Source organism: Mauremys reevesii, linkage group 23 (genome assembly GCF_016161935.1).
Source record: "Mauremys reevesii isolate NIE-2019 linkage group 23, ASM1616193v1, whole genome shotgun sequence".
NCBI lineage: Eukaryota > Metazoa > Chordata > Testudines > Geoemydidae > Mauremys > Mauremys reevesii.
The window spans coordinates 23516256-23539746 of record NC_052645.1 but is presented as its reverse complement, the minus strand read 5'-3'; the positions used below and the strand labels follow the sequence as shown (position 1 = coordinate 23539746).

At 44.2% G+C, this 23491-nt stretch overlaps 3 protein-coding genes across 3 annotated transcripts in view; 2 read left to right on the top strand and 1 right to left on the bottom strand.

Moving 5' to 3' along the window:
- The window catches only part of LOC120389392 (neural Wiskott-Aldrich syndrome protein-like), a 20889-nt gene extending 11215 nt beyond the window's left edge, over window positions 1-9674 (bottom strand). The window contains exons 1-2 of the mRNA XM_039511925.1: window positions 9620-9674; window positions 8371-8687 (exon numbers count right to left, since the gene is read on the bottom strand). Of these exons, the coding sequence (XP_039367859.1) occupies window positions 8371-8687; window positions 9620-9674 (372 nt within the window). The remainder of the gene's footprint in view (window positions 1-8370; window positions 8688-9619) is intronic.
- GJA9 (gap junction protein alpha 9) lies at window positions 762-2333 on the top strand. Its single transcript, XM_039511891.1, has one exon. The coding sequence runs from the start codon at window positions 762-764 to the stop codon at window positions 2331-2333; it is 1572 nt and encodes a 523-aa protein (XP_039367825.1).
- Window positions 9533-23491, top strand: LOC120389370 (MYC binding protein). The gene is made up of 5 exons (XM_039511897.1): window positions 9533-9792; window positions 9975-10047; window positions 17972-18020; window positions 18923-19052; window positions 23397-23491. The coding sequence occupies exons 1-5, from the start codon at window positions 9778-9780 to the stop codon at window positions 23439-23441; spliced, it is 312 nt and encodes a 103-aa protein (XP_039367831.1). The 5' UTR covers window positions 9533-9777; the 3' UTR covers window positions 23442-23491.

The following is a 23491-nucleotide window of genomic DNA, read 5'->3' as shown; positions in this document are numbered from 1 at the left end:
TGAGAGGTCATTCTTAGCTATCAGCCTAATGGGATAGTGACAGGTATTTCTAAAAACTGCTCTGAAAAATCCATTAAACATATTCACTAAATAATAATGTTTTATTAACTATCAAGGGAACTATAACTAATCAAAGGAAGTATAACTAATCACTGCAGGTTTCCTTTAAATCCAGTATACTATGTTTGACCTTTATTTATACTAGCTAAAAGCCTCCTGATTTTGTGGCTTTCAACCCTCTTCGTAGCTCTTCTGATTTCTCTGTTATGTGCCTTGATAGGCATAAGCAATATCCAAGAAAGTTCAGAAGTAACATTCCCCAGTATACAATTTATGTAGATTTGAGATTTTTTTCTATACTTACTTTAGATATTAACTAATTATTAAAGGCATATTTACTAGACTTTAATAACCTCAGTAAGGACCCAATTCTGCAAAGGTCCAAGCACCTAAACTTCCATTGACTTCAATGTAAATTGAGGATGCTTAGTACCACGTAAGATTTGGTCCCTACTAAGGTAATTTTTATTTTTAATTTGAAAAAAAAAAGCTAGAAAACATCACTGTATTAATGTTGTACCTGAGATATTAAAATCTCAGCTGTTAATGAAAGGGTGATGCTCTTTATGAGCTTGGTTATTATGTTTTGAATGTGAGAGAATCAGTATCAGCTTTTGTGTAATATAGTATAGAAGGGCTGCAACTGTGACTATCTTATGTTTATCTTTCATGGCTTTTAGTGCTAAGATGGCAGAGTAACCATGGGAGACTGGAATTTTCTTGGAGGCATCTTGGAGGAGGTCCACATTCATTCCACTATTATTGGAAAGGTCTGGTTAACTATCCTTTTCATATTTCGAATGCTTGTCCTAGGTGTGGCAGCTGAAGATGTCTGGAATGATGAGCAGTCAGAATTCATATGCAATACAGAGCAACCTGGCTGCAGAAATGTTTGCTATGACCAGGCCTTTCCTATCTCTCTCATAAGATACTGGGTCTTGCAAGTTATATTTGTATCTTCACCTTCCTTGGTCTATATGGGCCATGCTTTATACAGACTAAGAGCCTTAGAAAAAGAGAGACAAAAGAAGAAGGCACAAGTAAGAATGGAACTTGAAGGAATTGAACTAGAAATGACTGAAGATCGGAAAAGACTGGAGCGAGAACTCCGGCAACTGGAGCAAAGAAAGCTCAACAAAGCACCCCTGAGAGGCTCCTTGCTCTGCACTTACGTGATACATATTTTTACTAGATCTGCAGTTGAAGTTGCGTTTATGATTGGCCAATATCTTCTTTATGGTTTTCAGCTCAATCCTCTTTATAAATGTCAGAGAGAGCCATGTCCAAACATAGTTGACTGTTTTATATCAAGACCAACAGAAAAGACAGTGTTCCTATTGTTTATGCAATCAATAGCAATTGTATCATTGTTTTTAAACATCTTAGAAATTGTCCATCTAGGGGTCAAAAAAATTAAAAAGGGACTTTGTGGGCCTGATAAAAACAGGGATGACTTTGATGATTTCTGTGTAAGTAAATCCAAGAAAAACTCTGTAATACCCCACCCTTGTATGGGAACATCTGTAACGCCACAAAAAACTCTCCCTTCTGCCCCTAGTAGTTATACAATGTTAATAGAAAAACAAACTTACATGGCAGGCCATGATGTTCTAAATTCATCTTCTGCATTCCAATCTGTTAAAAACAACCATACTGAAAATAGCAACAATCACATCCATGATGAAAAAGAAAGTAAATTGCCAAATGAGATGCAAACGTCTAATACTTTGGACCGTCATCCTCGAAATACCAGCTCAAATAATAATGAAGGCTTAAGCAAGGTATTTGGGACAGAAATTAATGGTAGTCAGCAACAAGATGAAAAGAAACATTGCCTCAGTGGCATGCATTCTAATCTAGTTGCTGATTCAGGTCTGTGCTTGGGAAGCCTGGCTGAACTGCCACCTGGAAGTTCATTGCAAACTGATATGACTTCTCCTATTTCAATTAACTGTGCTCGAAAGCTTCGTGGAGTCAGTTCCCCATGGAACTGTTCTACAGTAGTTGAGAGTGAAGGGTCTCCAACAGATTCTCCTTCCATGAGCAGCAACCGAGGACAAGACAACCTAAGTGGAAGCAGAGCCCAAGACCTTTCCAAGACTGACCTAAGAAAAATTGGCAGACCAGACACTCCTGATTCTCTAAGCGAGCTGAGCTCAGAATCCAAACAGAGCAGAAATTGTGAAAGTCCTCAGGCTTTCTCTCCCTCTCGGCGAATGTCATTGGCAAGTAATGCCAGCAGCAGGCGTGCTCCCACTGATCTTCAGATCTAAGAGTTTGTTACCTTACCTATATGTTACATGAATGAGCACTGAGGGAAACAGTGGCATTACTGGACACTGTCACATGAATTATACCTATTTGTAATTGTAGTTAAGTTAATCAACTTTCATCAGCTCTTTCATGGAGGTAATGCAAAGAACTGTGCACCCTTGTGCAGTAGTTAAGAACTCCTGAAATGAGAAATTGATAATAAAAAATTATTTGCTCTATTAGATTTTGTCATCTTTTTATTAAATCTAATAGAGCAGATAATTATTAAGATGACTTAAAATCTAATAGTGCAGATATCCCCATTATTTTTCCTGTTCCTAAAGGAAACAGAGGTCAAAGTAGCTTTTAATTTAACCCAGTAAGTCCTGTATCAAGTCCATCCAAGTTCAGCCTAAAAAAAATCTATGGATCACTGCAATTTTTTTGGGGGGGAGGGGGAAGTGATGGAGATAGGAGCCATCTTTGTGTGGAGGCCTTGTGCCTCTTCATTGCCTCTTTTCACCCTCACTCCCACATAGCTCCATGGCAGAGGGACTGTGCTGACAGGGATTCGCTTGCTGCAGTTGCCTCTGAAAAGCACCTTAGTGGGGATTCTACATCAGAGATGAGGAACATGTATTTTTTGTTTGTTTTGTTTTAGGGGGAAAATACTGAAAAGAATGGACCTCCACTGCCCCTTCTCTAGATCTGTGGAACCCACATTCCACGAAGCACCTGTGAAATATAAAAGGGTTTATGTGAGGATGAGGAGAAGTGAGCACTATTCCACGTGCCTGCATGCTCCCAGGGAGCAGCCCCAGTTGTTTTGCTGGCCAGGGCGGGAAATGTTTTCAGCACCCTCTCCACCTAAGCAGTGGAGCATCGAAAAAACAAAAGCAAAGCAACCCCCCCCCCCCAAAAAAAAAAAAAAACTGGAAAAGCCAAGTGGTGATACAGCCCTCTGGACAATTGGTGCCCAGGGCAACTGCTCTGCTCACTCACCCCTAGAACAAGCCATACACTCTTTCCTCTGTGCCTCCCTGAGTTAAATTCACAGTTCTGAGCAATATTTCCATAACTGATAGTGCAACATCAAGGTTAAAACAAGAACAAAAAAAACAACAACAAAAGCTAGGAAATTGAAAAGTCATTTTTCTTTTAACATTAGGCATGTTGCACATAGTGAAGTATTAACTATTCTTGTGTATCTTGTTAAATCTATCTACCTTAGGCTTTTCTTTGGTGTCTATCACTTTAGCATCTGAGGTAAATACATAGTTGTATGTTATTTTATTGATATTGCTAAATAACTACCGTACCATATACAGGATGTGCAATATGTTCCATTAACAATCATGTAGTAATCTTAACTTTTGCATTTTCTGACTTTTAAAATTTTAATTGGGAATACTTATATTTGCAATAATGTATGTGTTTTGCATTTAATTTTCTGATTTTTAAAAGAAAAAATGCCTCTGCTTAATGCACTCCTTTTGCACTGTATAAATAATACATAAGTAGCAATAATGTTACTTTTTAAATGGTTCCGATTGGGCTTTGAAGTTAATATCTCAGTTCACTGAATTGTGCAGAAGTCTGTCAAAGAGTTTGTATCCTGCTGCTTCTGTTTGGAGATAGTTTACTGCAAGAATGTGTCACATAGTAATGACAGTATCTTTTCAATAGAAATACAAACATGAAATTTAGCTAACATTAAAACTTAAGAATTTGCAGAATATGGCAGAATGCAACAGAAATTGTTGAAAGACCCAACAATAAAATATGGATGTTATCTTCACATCCAGGATGTTGTCCTAGTCCTGCTAATGATTAATAATTATTTTTAGATTTTATAATGCCTTTCATCAGTGTACCGCAAAGCACTTTACAAAGAAGATAAATATTATCCCCATTTTACAGATGGAGAAACTGAGGGCAAAGCACTGTTTTTTTTCAAGGTATTTGAGTATGCATAATTCTTTGGTTCCCTCTGCATGGAGCTCTCCAGTTGAAACCTACTCCCCACAGTGGTGGAGATATTTCAGTCATGTATAACTTAATATTAATTCAAATTATTATTCAAACCTGGTCATGATCATATTGAAGTGAACACTATTTCCATCCCAAGTGTCAAAGTTCATGTATTTGTTTGTTCATATGAGAATGATTTTTTTTTATAGTGGAGGAAAGCATTCCATTTAAGTCTTGTGAAACCACGTTTGAGATCTGATCCAAAGAATACTGAAATCAATTAGAACTTTTCAATTGACCTCAATGGGCTTTCGATCAGGCCTTTAAGATTATAGAAACATATGTCTGAAAGCAGGGCCAGTGCAAGGATATTTTGCGCCTTAGGCGAAACTTCCACCTTGTGTCCCCCTCTCTTCCCCCCCCCCCCCGAAGCATCACTTATTATAAATTTATAAAAATGAATATTGCATAATGTGGCATTGTTCATTAGAATTAATACATGTTCATCTTGAAAATTTATTAATTTCATTATTTAGTCGACATATTTAATGAAAATAAATGGCCTTGGGTCTCCTTCACGTGGCTAGAGTCCCTCCTGCCCCCCCACCCCCATGGATCTGTAAAGGGCTGTTTTGGGGATCAGAGCACAGAGCTGGGAGTTGGGAATCTGGCTTCTATTCTCCACTCTGGCATCAACTCACTGGATGACTTCAGGCAAGTTACTTCCCCATTCTGGGCTTCAGCTCCCCAAGGTGTGAAATGGTTCCTTGCTCCCAGGGCTGGCTCCAGGCACCAGCCGAGTAAGCTCGTGCTTGGGGCGGCAGATTCTACAGGGTGGCATTCTGCCCAATCCTAGGGCGGCATGGCAAGTGTTTTGTTTTTTTTTGTTCCCTGATCCGGCCTCCCTGTAGGGGGCAGAGGAGGGGAGCGCCCTGCAGCAAACTTGGCTGGGCAGCCCGCGTCCTTTCCTCCCAGCTGATGGGAGTGGCGCAGAGTCCTGGCAGGTGGCATGGTGGTTGGGGCTGCAGGGTAAGCACCCCGCTGCAGCTTTGGCTGCCCCCCTTCTCTCTCTCCCCCTCCCCCCATTAGATTGGGCACGCACTGTGCTGCATGTCTGCAGCACAGGGAGTCCCCCTGCACCCTGGCTCTGGCCACCCTGTAGGGTTTTTTTGTTTTGTTTTTTTCCCCCTGCTTTGCTGGCCACACCGTCCCACCCCCTCCACTTTGCCACTCCAGCCGCACCGTTTTTTTGTTTTGTCATCCCCCCGCTTTGCCACTCCGTTTCCCCCCCCCCCGCTTTGCCGCTCCGGCCGCGCCGTATTTCCCCCACCCCCCGCTTTGCCGCTCGCCCCCCCCTTTTTTGTTGTTGCTTGGGGTGGCAAAAAAGCCAGAGCCGGCCCTGCTTGCTCCCAGGCTGGAAAGTGCAATGCAGGCGGGAGGGGGTGTCTGAAGGCCTGTCTTCCCCACAGGTGCAAGGCAAGGACGGAATTCCAGCCTCCATCATGACCATCCTAGTTGCTTTACTCTGCCCCACGCCAATCACTGCTGAAGCCCCTTATACTCAGAGAGTTCTGGCCCAGAAAAAGGGCAAATATAGTGCCCATCTATAAAAAGAGAAATAAGGACAACCCAGGGAATTACAGACCAGTCACCTTAACTTCTGTACCTGGAAAGATAATGGAGCAAATAATTAAGCAATAAATTTGCAAACACCTAGACGATAAGGTGATAAATAACAGTCAGCATGGATTTGTCAAGAACAAATTGTGTCAAACCAACCTGATAGCTTTCTTTAAGAGGGTAACAAGCCTTGTGGATGGGGGAAAGCGATAGATGTGGTATAGCTTGACTTTAGCCAGGCTTTTGATACTGTCTCACAAGACCTTCTCATAAACAAACTAGGGAAATACAACCTAGAGGGAGCTACTATAAGGTGGGTGCATAACTGGTTGGAAAATCATTCCTAGAGAGTAGTGATCAGTGGTTCACAGTTATGCTGGAAGGGCACAGAATCATAGAATATTAGGGTTGGAAGGGACCTCAGGAGGTCATCTAGTCCAACCCCCGGCTCAAAGCAGGACCAATCCCCAGATTTTTACCCCCAGTTCCACAAATGGCCCCCTCAAGGACTGAACTCACAACCCTGGGTTTAGCAGGCCAATGCTCAAACCACTGAGCTATCCCTCCCCCCAACATAATGAGTGGGGTCCCGCAGGGACTGGTTCTGGGTCCGGTTCTGTTCAATATCTTCATCAATGATTTTGATAATGGCATAGAGAGTACACTTATAAAGTTTGTGAATGATACCAACCTGGGAGGGGTTGCAAGTGCTTTGAAAGATAGGATTAACATTCAAAATGATCTGGACAAACTGGAGAAATGACCTGAAGTAAATACGATGAAATTCAATAAGGACAAATGCGAAGTACTCCATTTAGAAAGGAACAATCAGTTGCACACATACAAAATGGGAAATGACTGCCTAGGAAGGAGTACTGCAGAAAGGGATCTGGGAATAGTGGATCACAAGCTTAATATGAGTTAACAGTGTAACACTGTTGCAAAAAAAGCAAACATCATTCTGGTCTGTATTAGCAGGAGTATTGTAAGCAAAACACAAGTAATTCTTCTGTGACATATTTTTCATGTATGTGATTTTGGTAGAGCCCTAAGAATAAATGTCCACACAAGGAGTTAGTATGGACTAGCTACTGCATTGTAAATTCACACTGTAGCTCATTGATTCTAATCTCAACCTTTCCTGACCACTGTATCCCTTTCAGGAGTCTGAAGCCTGAGATCCACTGCCTGGGGCTAAAGCATACAACTTAGCATTACTGGGCTCTCTGTGGTGTAGAGTGCCAGGCAACAGCCTTGCTTGCAGCCCCCCTAAATCTATCGATGCACCCCCCCCACCCCAGGCTGAGAAACACTGACGTAGACACGGGGTGGCTCCAGGCCCCAGCACGCCAAGCGCGTGCCTGCAAGCACTTTTCCACTGTGGGGAGTATTTTCTCATGCATATAGCCTTGATTACAGCATCTGCTTTCTGCCGGTGCTGCGAGGGCAGCAGGCAAGCAGGCTGCCTCCAGCGGCTTGCCTGCGGAGGGTCCGCTAGTCCCGTGGCTTCGGAGGACCAGCGGACCCTCTGCAGGCAAACTGCCGGAGGCAGCCTGCCTGCCGTGCTTGGGGCAGCAAAATCCCTAGAGCCGCCCCTGCGGAGACAAGTAGACACGCCGCCTGGAAGACTTCTGTGTACCCACAATGGGTATGCATACCCTTGGTTGAAAACCACTGCTCTAGCTTATTTTGCAATATTTTCCCTGTGTAGACAAGCCCTTTCCACTCTGGGCAGTTTATATTCTGAGCAGCATATCTGTTAGATACTCCATAGCAAACACCCAGGACCTCACCTTCTTTTCTTTTCAGATCACTGTACTGTAGCTTTCCTCCCCATCATGAAGAAGCATTAAAGAAGGCAAGACAGGAACTTCTGCTCCCCTGCCCTGGCAGTGATACTGTTGCCGGCCCAAAGGGGGCAACAGTGGGGTTCGTTGCCCGGTGTGCATCACACTAATTAACACACCATGGTGGAGAAGCAAACCAAGTTTATTTGAGCCCAAATAAGGTGCAAGGGAGAAATAGCAATCTCAAATCCTGCACACCTGCGCGCAGGCGGGGTCCCAGCATTTATTACCCCCCCCTTTTTTTTTATCTGTACTTTTCCACTGTGGGGAGTATTTTCTCATGCATATAGCCTTGATTACAGCATCTGCTTTCCGCCTATTTTATCTAATATTGGCTGTATCTAGTACCAACCGGCCTTGCAGCTGCCAGTAGTCAGCACATAGCACAAGAGATTACAAAAGTTTAGTAAGGCTAACTAAAGCGCTTCACATAGAGGTACTTTGGTTCACATAGGCCCAGAGCCATCCTCCCGAGTTACCTAGATTTATGCCTAGTGACACCAACAATACAAAGTGGCGGCCGCCGGGCATATCTAACATGCGGCCCCCTGACACTGGCAGGGATAGTGCGTAGCACCGAACATTTATCAGACTCTGGCCACTGCACTGACTTACATACCATGTAGCAGCAGAGCCAGCGAGGCTGTGCATTAGCTTGTATGACGCTGTATCCCAGCACCTGGCCTTCCCGCTCCGAGCGCAACCACGGGACACCGTGAGCACAGCGCCCACAGGGTGCTCTCAGCGTGGAGCGGCTAACACGCGGGTAACTGGGTGGGAACGGCTTCGACCGGAAGCAGCTGACCGGGGGACTGACTGGCCAAGCAGGCGGCGGGGAGAAGGGGGCTGAGTTGGGCACGGCCTGAGGGGAGAAGGGAGCTGAGTGGGAGGGAGAAGGGGGCTGGGCAGGGCCTGAGGGAAGGCGGGAGAAGGGAGCTGAGTGGGAGGGAGAAGGGGGCTGGGCAGGGCCTGAGGGAAGGCGGGAGAAGGGAGCGGAGTGGCCCGGCGGGGAAGGGGGCTGGGCAGGGCCTGAGGGGAGAAGGGGCTGAGTGGCCAGGCGGGGAAGGGGTGGGGCGGGGCAGGGCCTGAGGGGAGAAGGGGGCTGAGTGGGAGGGAGAAGGGGCGGGGCAGGGCCTGAGGGAAGGCGGGAGAAGGGAGCTGAGTGGCCAGGCGGGGAAGGGGGCGGGGCTGGGCACGGCCTGAGGGGAGAAGGGGCTGAGTGGCCAGGCGGGGAAGGAGGCGGGGCTGGGCAGGGCCTGAGGGGAGAAGGGGGCTGAGTGGCCAGGCGGGGAAGGGGGCGGGGCTGGGCAGGGCCTGAGGGGAGAAGGGGGCTGAGTGGGAGGGAGAAGGGGCTGGGCAGGGCCTGAGAGGGAAGGCAGGAGAAGGGAGCTGAGTGGCCAGGCGGGGAAGGGGGCGGGCTGGGCACGGCCTGAGGGGAGAAGGGAGCTGAGTGGCCAGGCGGGGAAGGGGCGGGGCTCGGCAGGGCCTGAGGAGAAGGGGGCTGAGTGGGAGGGAGAAGGGGGCTGGGCAGGGCCTGAGGGAAGGCGGGAGAAGGAGCTGAGTGGCCAGGCGGGGGAAGGGGGCGGGGCTGGGCAGGGCCTGAGGGGAGAAGGGGGCTGAGTGGCCAGGCGGGGGAAGGGGGCGGGGCTGGGCAGGGCCTGAGGGGAGAAGGGGGCTGAGTGGGAGGGAGAAGGGGGCTGGGCAGGGCCTGAGGGAAGGCGGGAGAAGGGAGCTGAGTGGCCAGGCGGGGGAAGGGGGCGGGGCGGGGCTGGGCAGGGCAGGGCCTGCGGTAGGAAGGCGGGAGAAGGTGCGGAAGTGGGGCAGAAGAGTGGAACAGAGACAGGTCACGGAAAGGCCCAAGGAAGGACGCCAAAAAGAAGTTGGGGGAGGGGCAGGGCCGTGTATTAGCATTCCCGTCTCCATGGTGACTGATGGAACGCTGCGTGTCTTCCCCTCCCTCCCGTAAAAGACCCAGGGCGCAAGCGCGGCCCAGTCGTCAGAGCGACTCGGTGCGGAGCGGGCGGGGATGGCGCATTACAAGGTGCGGGGCTGCAACTTCTCCCCGGAACCCACCGCCCTCTCTTGGTCCCCCTCCTCCACCGCGGAGTCTCGGGGTCCCGCTGGCTGCCTCTGCGCCCTTCTCAGACAGGCCCGGGCGAAGCCGGCTCGCCGACCCCGGGCCGCCCCGCCCCGCGCTAACCCTTGTTCCCATCCTTCCCTCAGGCCACGGACTCTAAGCGAGAGCAGTTCCGCCGCTACCTGGAGAAATCCGGGGTGCTGGACACGCTCACCAAAGGTAAATGCTCCGTGTCGCTGCCCCCAGCGTGGGGGAAGGGAAATGCTCCCCCTGCGCCGCGCAGGGAGCAAAGGTCCGTGTTCTCTTGCCCTTGGTTGCAAGCGGTTGCAGGGCCAGTCTCTAGCAGCTGCTCTCCGGGCACCCTCGCCGCCCAGTATTGTCAGGTGGTAGGTGACCAGTAGCCCTCGTTGAGAATCCTGTGGGTCAGGCCTTATCTTTTCGGAGTACTTACTATTTCTGTAGCACTTTATATATTCAAAGCAAAGTTCTATTTGATTTCAGTTGTAGCATTGAGCACACCCCACTTCTGCAACTCTGACCCATTGGCCTCGATCCCTGGTACTTACTCCACACAGTGGGTACCTGTGAGTTTTGGTTTAAGTGACTTGTTCAGCATTGCAGAAGTAAGGATAACATTCAGTTCTTCAGGGTGGCATTCAAGGTCTGTAACCATGAGACTATCCTTTTTCTCCCTATAATTCTCCGCTTTATTTGCTCCACAACATTCAGCCTCTACAACAAAGGAGGCAGGGTTCTTGTAGACAAAAGCCTCATTCGCTACACAGTTCTTTTTGATTCCTGGTATACTGAATGAGTCAGAAGTCTTGTAGGGTGAAAAAAAGTATGTAATCATGTAACTAAAGATTGTCATGCACATAGACTTAAGGTCAGAAGGGACCATTATGATCATCTAGTCTGACCTCCTGCACAATGCAGGCCACAGAATCTCACCCACCCACTCCTGTAACAAACCCCTAACCTATGTCTGAGTTATTGAAGTCCTCAAATCATGGCTTAAAGACCGCGAGATGCAGAGAATCCTCCAACAAGTGACCCGTGCCCCACACTGCAGAGGAAGGCAAAAAACCTACAGGGCCTCTGCTAATGTTCCCTGGAGAAAAATTCGTTCCTGACCACAAATATGGCGATTAGTTAAACCTTGAGCATGTGGGCAAGACACACCAGCTGGCACCCAGGAAAGAATTCTCTGTAGCAACTCAGATCCCACCCCCATCTAACATCCCATCACAGACCATTGGGCATATTTACCTGCTAATAATCAAAGATCAATTAATTGCCAGAATTAGGCTATCCCATCATACCATCCCCTCCACAAAGTTATCAAGCTTAGTCTTGAAGCCAGATATGTCTTTTGCCCCCATTACTCCCCTTGGAAGGCTGTTCCAGAACTTCACTCCTCTGATGGTTAGAAACCTTTGTCTAATTTCAAGTCTAAACTTCCTAGTGTCCAGTTTATATCCATTTCTTCTTGTGTCCACATTGGTACTGAGCTTAAATAATTCCTCTCCCTCTCTGGTATTTATTCCTCTGATATATTTATAGAGGGCAATCATATCTCCCTTCAGCCTTCTTTTGGTTAGGCTAAACAAGCCAAACTCTGAGTCTCCTTTCATAAGACAGGTTTTCTATTCCTTGGATCATCCTAGTAGCCCTTCTCTGTACCTGTTTCAGTTTGAATTCATCCTTCTTAAACATGGGAGACCTGAACTGCACACAGTATTCCAGATGAGGTCTCACCAGTGCCTTGTATAACTGTACTAACACCTCCTTATCTTTACTGGAAATACCTCGCTTGATGCATTCCAAAACCGCATTAGCTTTTTTAACGGCCATATCACATTGGTGGCTCACAATCAACACTCCAAGATCTTTCTCCTCCCCTGTTACTTCCAACTGGTGTGTCCCCAATTTATAACCAAAATTCTTGTTGTTAATCCCTAAATGCATGACCCTGCACTTCTTACTATTACTCCAGTTTACAAGGTCATCCAGATCTTCCTGTATGCAAAAAAGGGGCACAAGCAGCCTTAATCCTGACACTTCTCTGCAATCAGAATATTCCTTTAACATATTTTTTATTTAATTACACATTTAGAAACAAAAACTAACCAAATTCCATCTTGTGGAATCATATTGATCCTCATATGGATTGTTGGCAGGTTTGTGACCTCTAGGTTGGCCCCTGAGTTCCTGGCATGGGAGGCTGGCCCCTGGCCCCTCCCCTGCAGCCTCAGCTCACTGCGCCACTGGCACAATACTCTGGGTGGCGAGCTCCTGGGGCAGCGCAGCTGCAGAGCTTGGCCTGACCCGACCTGGTGCTCTGTGCTGTGCGGTGCAGCTCTCTGTCATGGTGCAGCCGTGCTGCCAACCACCGGTGCTCCAGGCAGCGCCATAAGGGGGCAAGGAGTGGGGGAGGCGGGTTGGATAGAGGGAAGGGGAGTTTGGGGGGTGGTCAGGAGCTGGGGGTGTGGATAGGGGTTGGGGTGGTCAGAAGGCAGGGAATAGGGTGGTTGGATGGGGCAGAGGTCCTGGGTGGGGCAGTCAGGAAGGAGAGGGGGGTTGGATGGGGCGGCAGGGGGCGGTTAGGGGACAGGGAGCAGGGGGGTTCGATGGGGCAGGAGTCCGGTGGGGGCTGTCGGGGCAAGAAGCAAAGGGGGGGGTCGGATCGGGGGCTAAGTGATGCCTGCCTGTATGGGGAGGCACAGCTTCCCCTAACCGGCCCTCCATACAATTTCTGAAACCCGATGTGGCCCTCAGGCCAAAGAGTTTGCCTGCCCCTGCTCTAGGTCCACTGCAGAAACCTCTCCCAAGCTAATGGAGCAACTGATAGCAGCAGCAATCTGTGTGGACTAACCACTAAAGAGGGATGAGACACATATTGCTAGTGTTTCTGAAGTTATTTGATAATTCTGGGTTCAATTCTATGTTTTGGTGGGGAATATGTTTCTAGTTGTAAACACTTCTCCTTTGCTTGTACCCTGTCTTTGTGCTCTCTGGTTCCTGCCCCTCTTCCACTCTGCTGCTATCAAGCCTCCCCACCCATCCCATTGCTATTCTGTCCTTGCCTCTGTGCATTAAAGGCAGGTAGCATTTGCATAGCTTTCAAGGCGACAATCATGATAATCTAGTATGACAACCTGCACATCGCAGACCACAGAACCTCAGCCACTCACTCCTGCAATAGGCCTATAACCTCTGTCTGAGTTTCAGCAGTCCTCAAATCTTGATTTAAAAAAAGTTACAGATGCCACTATTTACTCTAGTTCAAACTCGTGACCTGTGCCCCATGCCCCATTGGAAGGTGAAACCTCTCCTCTCTCAGGCTCTCTGCCAGTTTCATATGGGAAAATTCCTCCTGACCCCAAATAAGGTGGTCAGTTAGACTCTGAGCATGTGGGGAAGACCCACTAGTCAGACTACTAGGAAAGAATTCTCCCCATTTAGTACCCCATCTCTGCCTGTTGGAGATATTTGTTAATAGCAGAGACAGATGGGCCATGTGCCATTTTAGGTTACCTCATCATACTATCCCCTCAATAAACTTATCAAGCTCAGTCTTGAAACAAGTTAAGGTTTTTTTTGCTACTACTACTCCTCTTGTAAGGCTGTACCAGAACTTCATTCCTCTGGTTAGAAACCTTAATCTAATTTCAAGTTTAAATTTGTTAATGGCCAGTTTATATCCACTTGTTCTTGTGCCACCATTGGCACAAGAACAACTCCTCTCCCTCCCTGGTGTCTATCCCTCTGACTTATTTAGAGTTCAATCATATCTGCTTCATAGAATCATAGGACTGGAAGGGACCTTGAGAGGTCATCTAGTCCAGTCCCCTGCACTTGTGGCAGGACTAAGTATTATTTAGACAATCCCTGAGAGGTGCTTGGAGATATTTAAGAGCAGGTTAGACAATGATGAAGATTCCACAACCTCCCTAGGCAATTTATTCCAGTGCTTAACCACCGTGACAGTTGGGAAGTTTTCCTAATGTCCAACCTAAACCATCCTTACTGCAATTTAAGCCCATTGCTTCTTGTCCTATCCTCAGAGATTAAGAAAAACAATTTTTCTCTCTCCTCCTTGTAACAGCCTTTTATGTACTTGAAAACTGATATCATATCCCCTCTGTCTTCTTTTTTCCAGACTAAACAAACCCATTTTTTTTTTTCAATCTTCCCTCAGAGGTCACGTTTTCTAGACCTTTAATCATTTTTGTCACTCTTCTCTGGATTCTTTCCAATTTGTCCATATCCTTCCTGAAATGTGGCGCCCAGAACTGGACACAATACTCCAGCTGAGGCCTAATCAGTGCAGAGTTGAGCGGAAGAATTACTTCTCATGTCTTGCTTACAACACTCCTGCTAATACATTCCAGAATGATGTATGGTTTTTATGCAGCAGTGTTACACTGTTGACTCATATTTAGCCTGTGGTCCACTATGACCCCGAGATCCTTTTCCGCAGTACTCCTTCCTAGGCAGTCATTTCCCATTTTGTATGTGTGCAACTGATTATGTTTCTTCCTAAGTGGAGTACTTTGCATTTGTCCTTATTGAATTTCATCCTATTTACTTCAGACCATTTCTGCAGTTTGTCCAGATCATTTTGAATTTTAATCCTATCCTCCAAAGCACTTAAAACCTCTCCAGCATGGTATTGTCTGCAGACTTTCTAAGTGTACTCTCTATGCCATTATCTAAATCAGTGGTCACCAGCTCCTTGATCGCAATCAACTAGTCGATCTTGGAGCCTCTGCCAGTCGATCGCGTTCTCTTGGCCACTAAAAGTTGCCTCCGATCCTGACCAAATGGCCTCAAGTCCCTCCGAGCTTGCCTTAGCACTGCTCCAGGCGAATCAGTCGAGGAGTCGAGTTCGATCCGGCACAGTGGGACTCAGGCAGGCTGCCTGCCTGCCATGGCTCCATGCCACTCCCAGAAGTGGCTGGCTGCTGGCACGTCTCTGCGGCCCCTGGGATGCATGTCTCCATGCCTGCCCCCAGAGCCACCTCTCTTCCCCCCCTGCCTGGGGCTGTACAGATGTGCCAGCAGCCAGGCACTTCTGGGAGCAGCATGGGCCATGGCAGGCAGGCAGCCTGCCTGAGCACTGCTGTGCTGCTGCCTGGGAGCTGCCTGTGGTAAGTGTTTCCCATCCAGAACCTGCACCAAGCACCCCCTCCTGCACCCCAACCTCCTGCCTGAGCCCTCTCCTGCACCAAACGCCCTCCCAGAGCTTGCACCCCTCCTGCTCCCCCCCGCCCCAGGGTCAACCAACGCACACCCCACAATTGAGAATGTTTTTACACTGATTTATGACAATCTCTGAAGGATTTTGGATCTATAAACCACAAATGACACTAATAAAAAGTACAACTCATAAAATGTCCAAATGTAGTTACTTTTAACTTAATAGTTTTTGACCAGAGTCTCTCAATGGAAAATTTTAATATGACTAATTACCAGTGCTGGCTATAATCTGTGTTGTGGAAGTACCCAAATCACCATATCTGGATTGGGGTGCCTCTGGGTTAAATACTGAATGAACAAACAGAAAATCTGACAACTTCAGTAGAAATTCTGTGTTGGTTTTTATCCTGCCCTCATCACCTGTATAGCTCACAATCTAAAAGTCAAACAATATACAAATAACTCGAGAGAGAATTAAATATTTTTATATACTTTTTAGTTTTGTAATTGCATAAATATCCACTTCCTCAGCTGTTCCTTAGCCTATAAATCATGCATGGTTTTTCTTTTGTTGGGTTTTTTTTTTGTGTGTCTGTAATGGCAAAATTAATCCTGATGCTTCTTCCCTCTCCTCTTATTTTTGTCATAAGTGCCTAGTGAAAAGACTATGCAAATACAGTGGTGCATAACAAAAGTCTGTCAGAGAGAAAATAGGGATTATGCTAATGAAAACATATCACAAAATCCTGCATGTGCATACTTAAGCTTGTAGAAAACCTATGGTATCTTGAGTTTCAGGAATAGCCTTTTATGTAATTAAAGGCTGCGTCATAATACATTTTCACAAGCAGACAGTCAAGTTAAACTGTGCAATCTTAACATTCTTGTTCGTTTTTGGATGGGATATATACACTAATTCAAAGGGTATTATAGAAAGTGTTCTCATAGCTTTCCATTCTTTATTTTTTGTTTCTAATATATTAAACATTTGTTTTATATGTTTCTAGTTAGCTTATATTTTCTCCTTGAATGAAAATGAAAGCAAGTAATCTCTGTTTAATTGCTTTATTAACTGCTGCCATAGCATTTAGGTCAAAACTGTTCCGTAAAATGGAGCATCTGGAGACTCAATACACTTCGGTTTGTCCCACAGTTGGTAGGGATATTCTACCACTGTACACAGTTTCAGATGATAGTGAATGTTTTAGAATGGAGCTAAATTGCACATACATTCTGTCCTTTCATTTAAGGAACATGGTGTGAGTGCAGATCAGCTTACTATTACTCACTTTCACCACTCCATGGTGAATACATATTTAGAGTGTGGAGGACACTTCGCTCCACATGCAGTCTTTTTAATGTGAGTAAGTTTAGCTGAAGTTAGTGTTTTTGCCACTTTCAGATATATCAGTGTGCTCCATTTGGTGGCTCTAAAGCTGTTGTTGCTCACTAACTAGTCTAAAAGGATGATATAGCTACTCTTCCGTTAACTGACAGTGAACTCTAGTAGCTTACACGCTTGTCCTGGAAGGGAAGTTTTGGAGTCCAAAATTACATGAACGAGTGTTGAGAATGTCCAGGCTAGGAAGTTAATATGTGTTGGCTAAGTTGACGATACATTAACTTGGTACCTACAACAATGGTGTTCTATTCCCAGTCACTGATCAGTTTAAAAACAAAAAATCCTCAACTGCGGACATGCTGACAGTGATAAATTGTATTCTTTTGGCTTCATTCCAAGTCCAGAAATCTAAGTATTAATCAAACAGGAGAACTGGTGGCTCAGGCTCTTCTGAGGATTCAGTCAACAAAGTGTTGAACAATGAATACTTCAGAAGTTCGTGCCAGGTGGTTGTCTTTGGCGCACATCTGCGTTAACTCAAAATATTAGTTGAGTACCATACTCAATGTAACACTGAGTTCCCCTGCAGATGAGCACAACATATAGATGGGTGATGGAGGAGCCAAGTGGTGGGACTGTAAGAGTGCAACTGCATTCTTGAGACATCATTTAGGATTCTTGCTTCCACACTAGAAGCAAAGCAGCAGGTGGGTGCGATTTGTTTCCCCCTGGCCCCCCCAGTAAAGGAGGCCTGGTGATGGAGGAGAATATTGACTTTTCCAAACTTAGTAAAGGAGATTCTGTCTTTGGCTAAGCTAGAGAGCTTACAGTGGTGCAGCTGCGCCACTGTAAGGTCTCTAGTGTAGCTGCTCTAAGATGATGGGAGAGAGGTCTCCCATTGGCTTAATTACTCCATCCCTCGCCAAGTGGTGGTACCTATATCAGTAAGAGAAGCTCTCCGGCTGACACATTTAAGCGCTGGTGTGGACAGAACTGGGCATAAATTATGTTGCTCAGGGGGGTGGCTAATTCACTCCCCTGAGCAACATAATTTATGTTGATTGTAAACTGTAGTGTAGATTACTTCAGATAAGTAACAAATACAATAGTAGGCAACCACTTTACTGGTAGAGAATGTATATATCCTGGAACTATTATTAAATAGCTATTAATTTGATCAGTTTATGGAAAAATATAACTGCTTGAAAGTCACTTGCAATGTTTGTATTTATGTAAATACAGAATTTAGTGCAAATATTTAGCTTTACAGTTGATTAAAGAATTGTTGGAAAAAAGCTTATTCAAAATAATTCCAGCTACATAACTGTCAAAGCTTATGTTGGATGTACATGAGTCTCTCAGTAATACTCTATAATCACTAATACCTGTTCATTGTCCTAGTTTTTATTATAGTCAAAATTATCTTTGTGTGTGAATGTTTAAATTAGTGAAACATCACCTGTATAATACTAATCTGGAAGTAATCTTTTTTTTTTGTGTGTCTCATATGTATTACCTTTGACTACTGGTACACATTTAAGAAATTGAACAATTTGGGGTGTCTTCTGCTTTCAACTGTTGGATGCTTTTTATTTACAGTGTTGGTAGCCCTATATGAAGAGCCAGAAAAACCAAACAATGCACTGGAGTATCCTTTTTTTCTTCCTTCTGTGGATTGATTTCAGACAGGTGTGAGGCAAAAAATGGAAGCATAGTCCAAGGCAGATACTCGTTTGTCTCCATATTATATAGAGTAAACAAAATTTTATTTCCATATTAAATAATAACAGCAGCAATTTTAGGGAAATGGCACTTAGTCAACCAAGTACAATAGAGAACTGGAAATTTAACTAGTGCATGATAAAGTCCTTTCTACCAACAGCCTAAGGCTTTTGGCTTATCTAACAGGTTGTTTTTGTTGTTCAATTTTTGTTTTTTGTTTTTGTTTTGTGCAGAGGCTTATGTTTAATAGACTTTTGCCTTCCTTTCAGTATTAAACGTTTTCCATAAGGCTATTTGCCTAGGAATGCCTCTCTTTTTTTATTTGCAGGTGTATTGCTTAGTTTGGAACAGTGTATTTTGCATAACTGCTAGAATAGAATGTTTAGTGCTGACAACTCTCTAGTTCTTCTTAATCTTGCCAGGCTTCCTCTTTGACCTCCTGCCTCAGTGAATTATGAGGGCTTACTACACAAAAGTATTTACTGTCTAAAATGTTCTGCCTTACTGTTTAGTATTCTCTTGTTATGTTGTGGGAGAGGGTAAAAGGAGCATCTTTCACCTTTTATTTTATACTATTTTATAACAGTGCCCTTCTCAGTCTTCTTTACAAGCTAAGTAAACCTTGCTGTTCTCCTTCCTTGTGTTTTTAAAGGGCCTGCAGACAGCCATGTTGCCACTTTCTGTTTAAGAAAAAAGCCAAACAATTTTTTTTAAACTGACATCTGGTGTATCTTGTCAGTCTGCCATTATGTCTTGCTCTACCAGTGCTGTAATTTATTCAGATTCAGGCTATTATTTTTAAGTGAGGAAACACTTAACTTTTATTAGCTTTCTGAAGCATCATATAGGAGCCGCAGCTCCAGAAAATCCAGAAGTAGAGGCCCTTCGCCTGGAAGTGGCAGAGATGAAAGAAAAATACGAAGCTGTGTTGGAAGAAAACAAAAAACTAAAAGCAAAGGTAAATATTGAAGAGTCTCCATTGCTGTATATTCTTAAAATGTAAATGAAAGACAAATACACTGGTATTAGTTACCGTATCAATAGTCAGTATTCATCAGTGATAATGCAGTGTCACTTTGTGCAAGTTTCAGGTCAAGGGGAAGCCTGATAGGCTCTTGGTGAGGGGTCACTCAATTGAAAAGAACACTTCATGTTCTAAAATGACTAACAACTCAGTTTCTTTTTCTTAACTTTCTTTAAAAGCCATGGGAAACCAGTACAAGTACCAAACTTAAGTAAAATTGAGTGAAAACGATAGAATTAACTTCTTAAAAAAATGGTGTAAAAATCAACCTAGATGATAATTCTCCAACAGATTACAACATTTTAATGCATCCAACGACGTGGGGATTCACCCACGAAAGCTCGTGCTCCAATACGCCTGTTAGTCTTTAAGGTGCCACAGGACTCTTTGCTGCTTTAACATTTTAAAGATGCTAACTGCAAAGGCTTCTTATAGAATATAAATTCAAGGTGTAAGAGACCTATTAGGTTAATGGGTTCTACACCTCACAGGATCCGACCCACTGGAGGCCTTTTTGTGTATGCAAAATACAATGTTTACCTCTCGTTTAAAATACCTCTAGTTTTCTGACTGTGAAAACCTTCCGAATGGAACCTGAGTGTAAACTAAGGCAGAGTCATGGTTTTGGGTATACAGACTGCCTGCACCTCTCAGCTATCTCAGTAGGGCATCTGTTCTTAAACCAAATTATATTTGAGACAGGTTTTCAAATAACTCATTGTACAGTTACCATATTTATACTGATCCATAACCGCACATGCAAATAGCCACATAAACGAGGGGTAGAAACAGTGCTGGTTCTGAAAGTGTGTGACATACTTTTTCCTATGCAGTGATGCTGTTTGCTACAGTAACTTTACTTACCAAATGACTAGTTACTACATACTATGTTTTACCTTCTACAACTTTTGATCATGCAAGCTTTTCTACATGGATTATGGGACTGCCTACAAAGAGGCCTGAATCCTGCAAACTGCTATCTTAGTATACACCATATATTATCAGTGGTAGTTCCACAATAGAACAAAGGCACTATTTGTCCAGTTGGTCCAGAAAACAAACACCTACTTAACAATAAACTCATTGGTCACATTAATGATCCCGCCATTAAATTTGCTGTCAAGACATATATGCATAAGAATGGCCACACTGGGTCAGACCAGTGGTCCATCTAGCCCAGTATCTTGTCTTCTGACAGTGGCCAGTGCCAGATGCCTCAAAGGAAATGAACAGCAATTATCAAATGACCCATACCCTGTTGTCCAGTCCCAACATCTGGCAGTCAGGGGCTTAGGGACATCCAAAGCATGGAGTTGCATCCCTGACCATTGGCTAATAGCCATTGATGGACCTATTCTCCATCCTCTTATTGAATTCTTTTTTGAACCTAGTTATATTTTGGCCTTCACAACATCCCGTGGCAACAAGTTCCAGAGCTTGACTATGTGTTGTATGAAGTAGTACTATCTGTGGTGTATTTTAAACCTGCTGCTTATTAATTTCATCAGGTGATCCCTGGTTCTTGTGTTATGTGAAGGGGTAAATAACACTTCCCAATTCACTTTCTACACACCATTCATGACTTTATAGACCTCTATCATATCTCCCCTTAGTTGTCTTTTCCAAGCTGAACAATCCCAGTCTTCTTAATATCTCTTCATATGAAAGCTGTCCCATACCCTTAATCATTTTTGTTGCTTTTTCTATTTCTTCTATATCTTTGAGATGGGGCAACCAGAACTGCAACAGTATTCAAGGTCTGGGTGTACCATGGATTTGTATAGTGGTGTTACATTTTCTGTCTTATTTTTCCCTTTCCTAATGGTTCCTAGTATTCTGTTAGCTTTTTTTTTCCCCCCTGCTGCTGCTGCACATTGAGTGATATTTTCAGAGACCTATCCACAATGACTTTCTTGAGTGGCAGCAGCTAATTTGGACCCCATGGTTTTGTATGTATAGTTGAGATTGTTTTCCAATATGCATTACTTTGTATTTATCTGCTCTGATTGTCATGTGCCATTTTGTTGCCCACTCACCCAGTTTTGTGAGAGGCCTTTGTAACTCTTCACAGTCGGCTTTGGACTTAACTATCGTGAGTAATTTTGTATCATGCAAATGTTGCTGCTTCACTGTTTACTCGTTTTCCCAAATCACTGATGAATATGTTGAACAGCACTGGTCCCAGTAATGTCACTGGAGGAGGGGGAGTGGAAGGGGGATGCCACTATTTACCTCTCTCCATTCTGAAAACTGGCCATTTATTCCTATCCTTTATCTGCCTTTTAACCAGTTGCTGATCCATGAGAGGACCTTTCCTCTTATCCCACGATTGCTTAGTTTGCTTAAGAGCCTTTGGTAAGGGACCAGGTCAGAGGCTTTCTGAAAGTTCAGGTACACTATATCCACTTGATCACTCCTGTCCACATTTGTTTTACAGTAAAAAGGCTATAAGTATTTGACTTGAACATTCTGCTGAGTCAAGCTGTCATGCTTATCTAAATGGTCCTGGCTTGGGTTAAAATGGGAATACTTCCTTGAGGGGAAAAAATTAGATGGGTTGTGTGGGGAGCAAGGATGCAGTTATTGCATCTTGCAGGCATTTTTTTTGTCATGGATGGCTTAAAATGAGAGTAATCTGACTTTAGAAGAAGGGAGACTTCCCTATGAAAGTGGTCTAAGAGAGCTGATAAACTCATTCAGTAATGAGGGCTGAATTATACCTTAGTGTGTGGCCCAGAGTTACAGTTTTGGGTCATATGCCACAACTCTGTGAAAAGGCGCAAGTCTGCCCTCAGGCAGTAACCAAGTTTGTTGGGGAAATCAAGAATGATTCAGTGTCATTAGGACCACCAATTTTTCTGCTCTCATTTCCTTGTATCCTCCCTCTGTATCTCTGAAATGTTTCTCCCTATTGATTAGTACTTTCTCTTCTCCCCTCCTATCTACTGTTTTTGCACTTTACCTCTTTTGTTCCATCTGTCTCTTTTGTCCTGAAGTCACCCATTTCCCTGGGTCTTTGAGTTTTGTTGGGTTTCTGAAAGGCAGCAGAACAACTTTTACATGAGAGGATTGTGAGCAAAATTGTGTTCTAATCTACTTCCTTCATTACTCTTTTAACATGCAGAGCATTAAAGAGGAAACATTTATTTTCCCTTTCCATTAAGTACTGTAGCAAGGTTAAGTAACTAGCAAGTTGCCCTTTTCAGCTAGGTGCCTGTGTAAAGACCTCTCTGCACAGGGGAAAACTTGCTAATATGATTCTCTTGTTATGGGCAGAAGAACAGTACATGTAATTAACTGAAAAGCAAAACTTGACTAAGATCCAGTCCAGATGTTTTATTTTGTAGCTAGTTTGGTGTGCAAAAGACATGGAGCACTTTTCAGCAGCTGTTGCTGGCAGCACACTGCGATAAATTTAATCGAACATTATTGTAAATGCCAGATGAATATTTCGATCAGGCTAGGAATTTCTAACCCATAAATGAGAAACATTTTAAATGCAAAATTAAAACTGAGTGGCAGATTCTAGATATTCTAATATTTACTTTCATAACCTTCCCTATGTCAGAGATTCTTTTCAAAGGCTCTGAAATCTACTTGGTCTTCAGCTACTTAATTTTTATACATACGTATCTATAATTGGAGAATTCAGGGTGTATTTTAAGTGGCCAAATTATCACTAAATCAGTGTGAATTGTCGATTTAAGGTTCTGATGGTAGGTTTGTCCTCTGTTTTAAACTTTACTCCTTGGAATAGTCCCATGAATAGCTAATACCCATTCTAGTGGTGGCAGTCAGACCATTTTACTCCAGCATATTTCAGTACAGCATACAAGAATGTAGGACACTCATTCTTCCCAATACTAACTCATGAGTAGCCAGTATTGGGCAATCACAATGTAAAACCCTCTCTTCTTTAAAGTAAGAAATTAAATATTTGTCAGTGGGAAAAACTCTCAAGCATTTAATGGATCTTGTGTGCTGAAATCTCCTGACTTTATAAGTCACTTAAGAATTTTTGAAAATCCTGCCCTGCACCTTTAAAAGCTCCCCCCCCCATAGCTGTATTTTTGCACAATACATTGTGTTTTCTCTTCCCTCTCACAAAAAAAAGGTTTACCGCGTATGTTTGTAGTCTTTGAAAATAAGTGAACCTATCTGTAGAATAAAGGTTGCTATAAAACAATTACTCCTCTCTCCTGTTGGGGTAAAATATGCCTTCAGGGTTTTTTTTAACATTCTATAGCTAACAAAATCACTCCTTTTTTAATTCTACAGCTGTCTCAGTATGAACCACCTCCAGAAGAGAAGCGTGGTGAATAGGAATGCTTTCACCTTTTGGTTACTTAACTGAATAAAGGGCTTAATCAGAA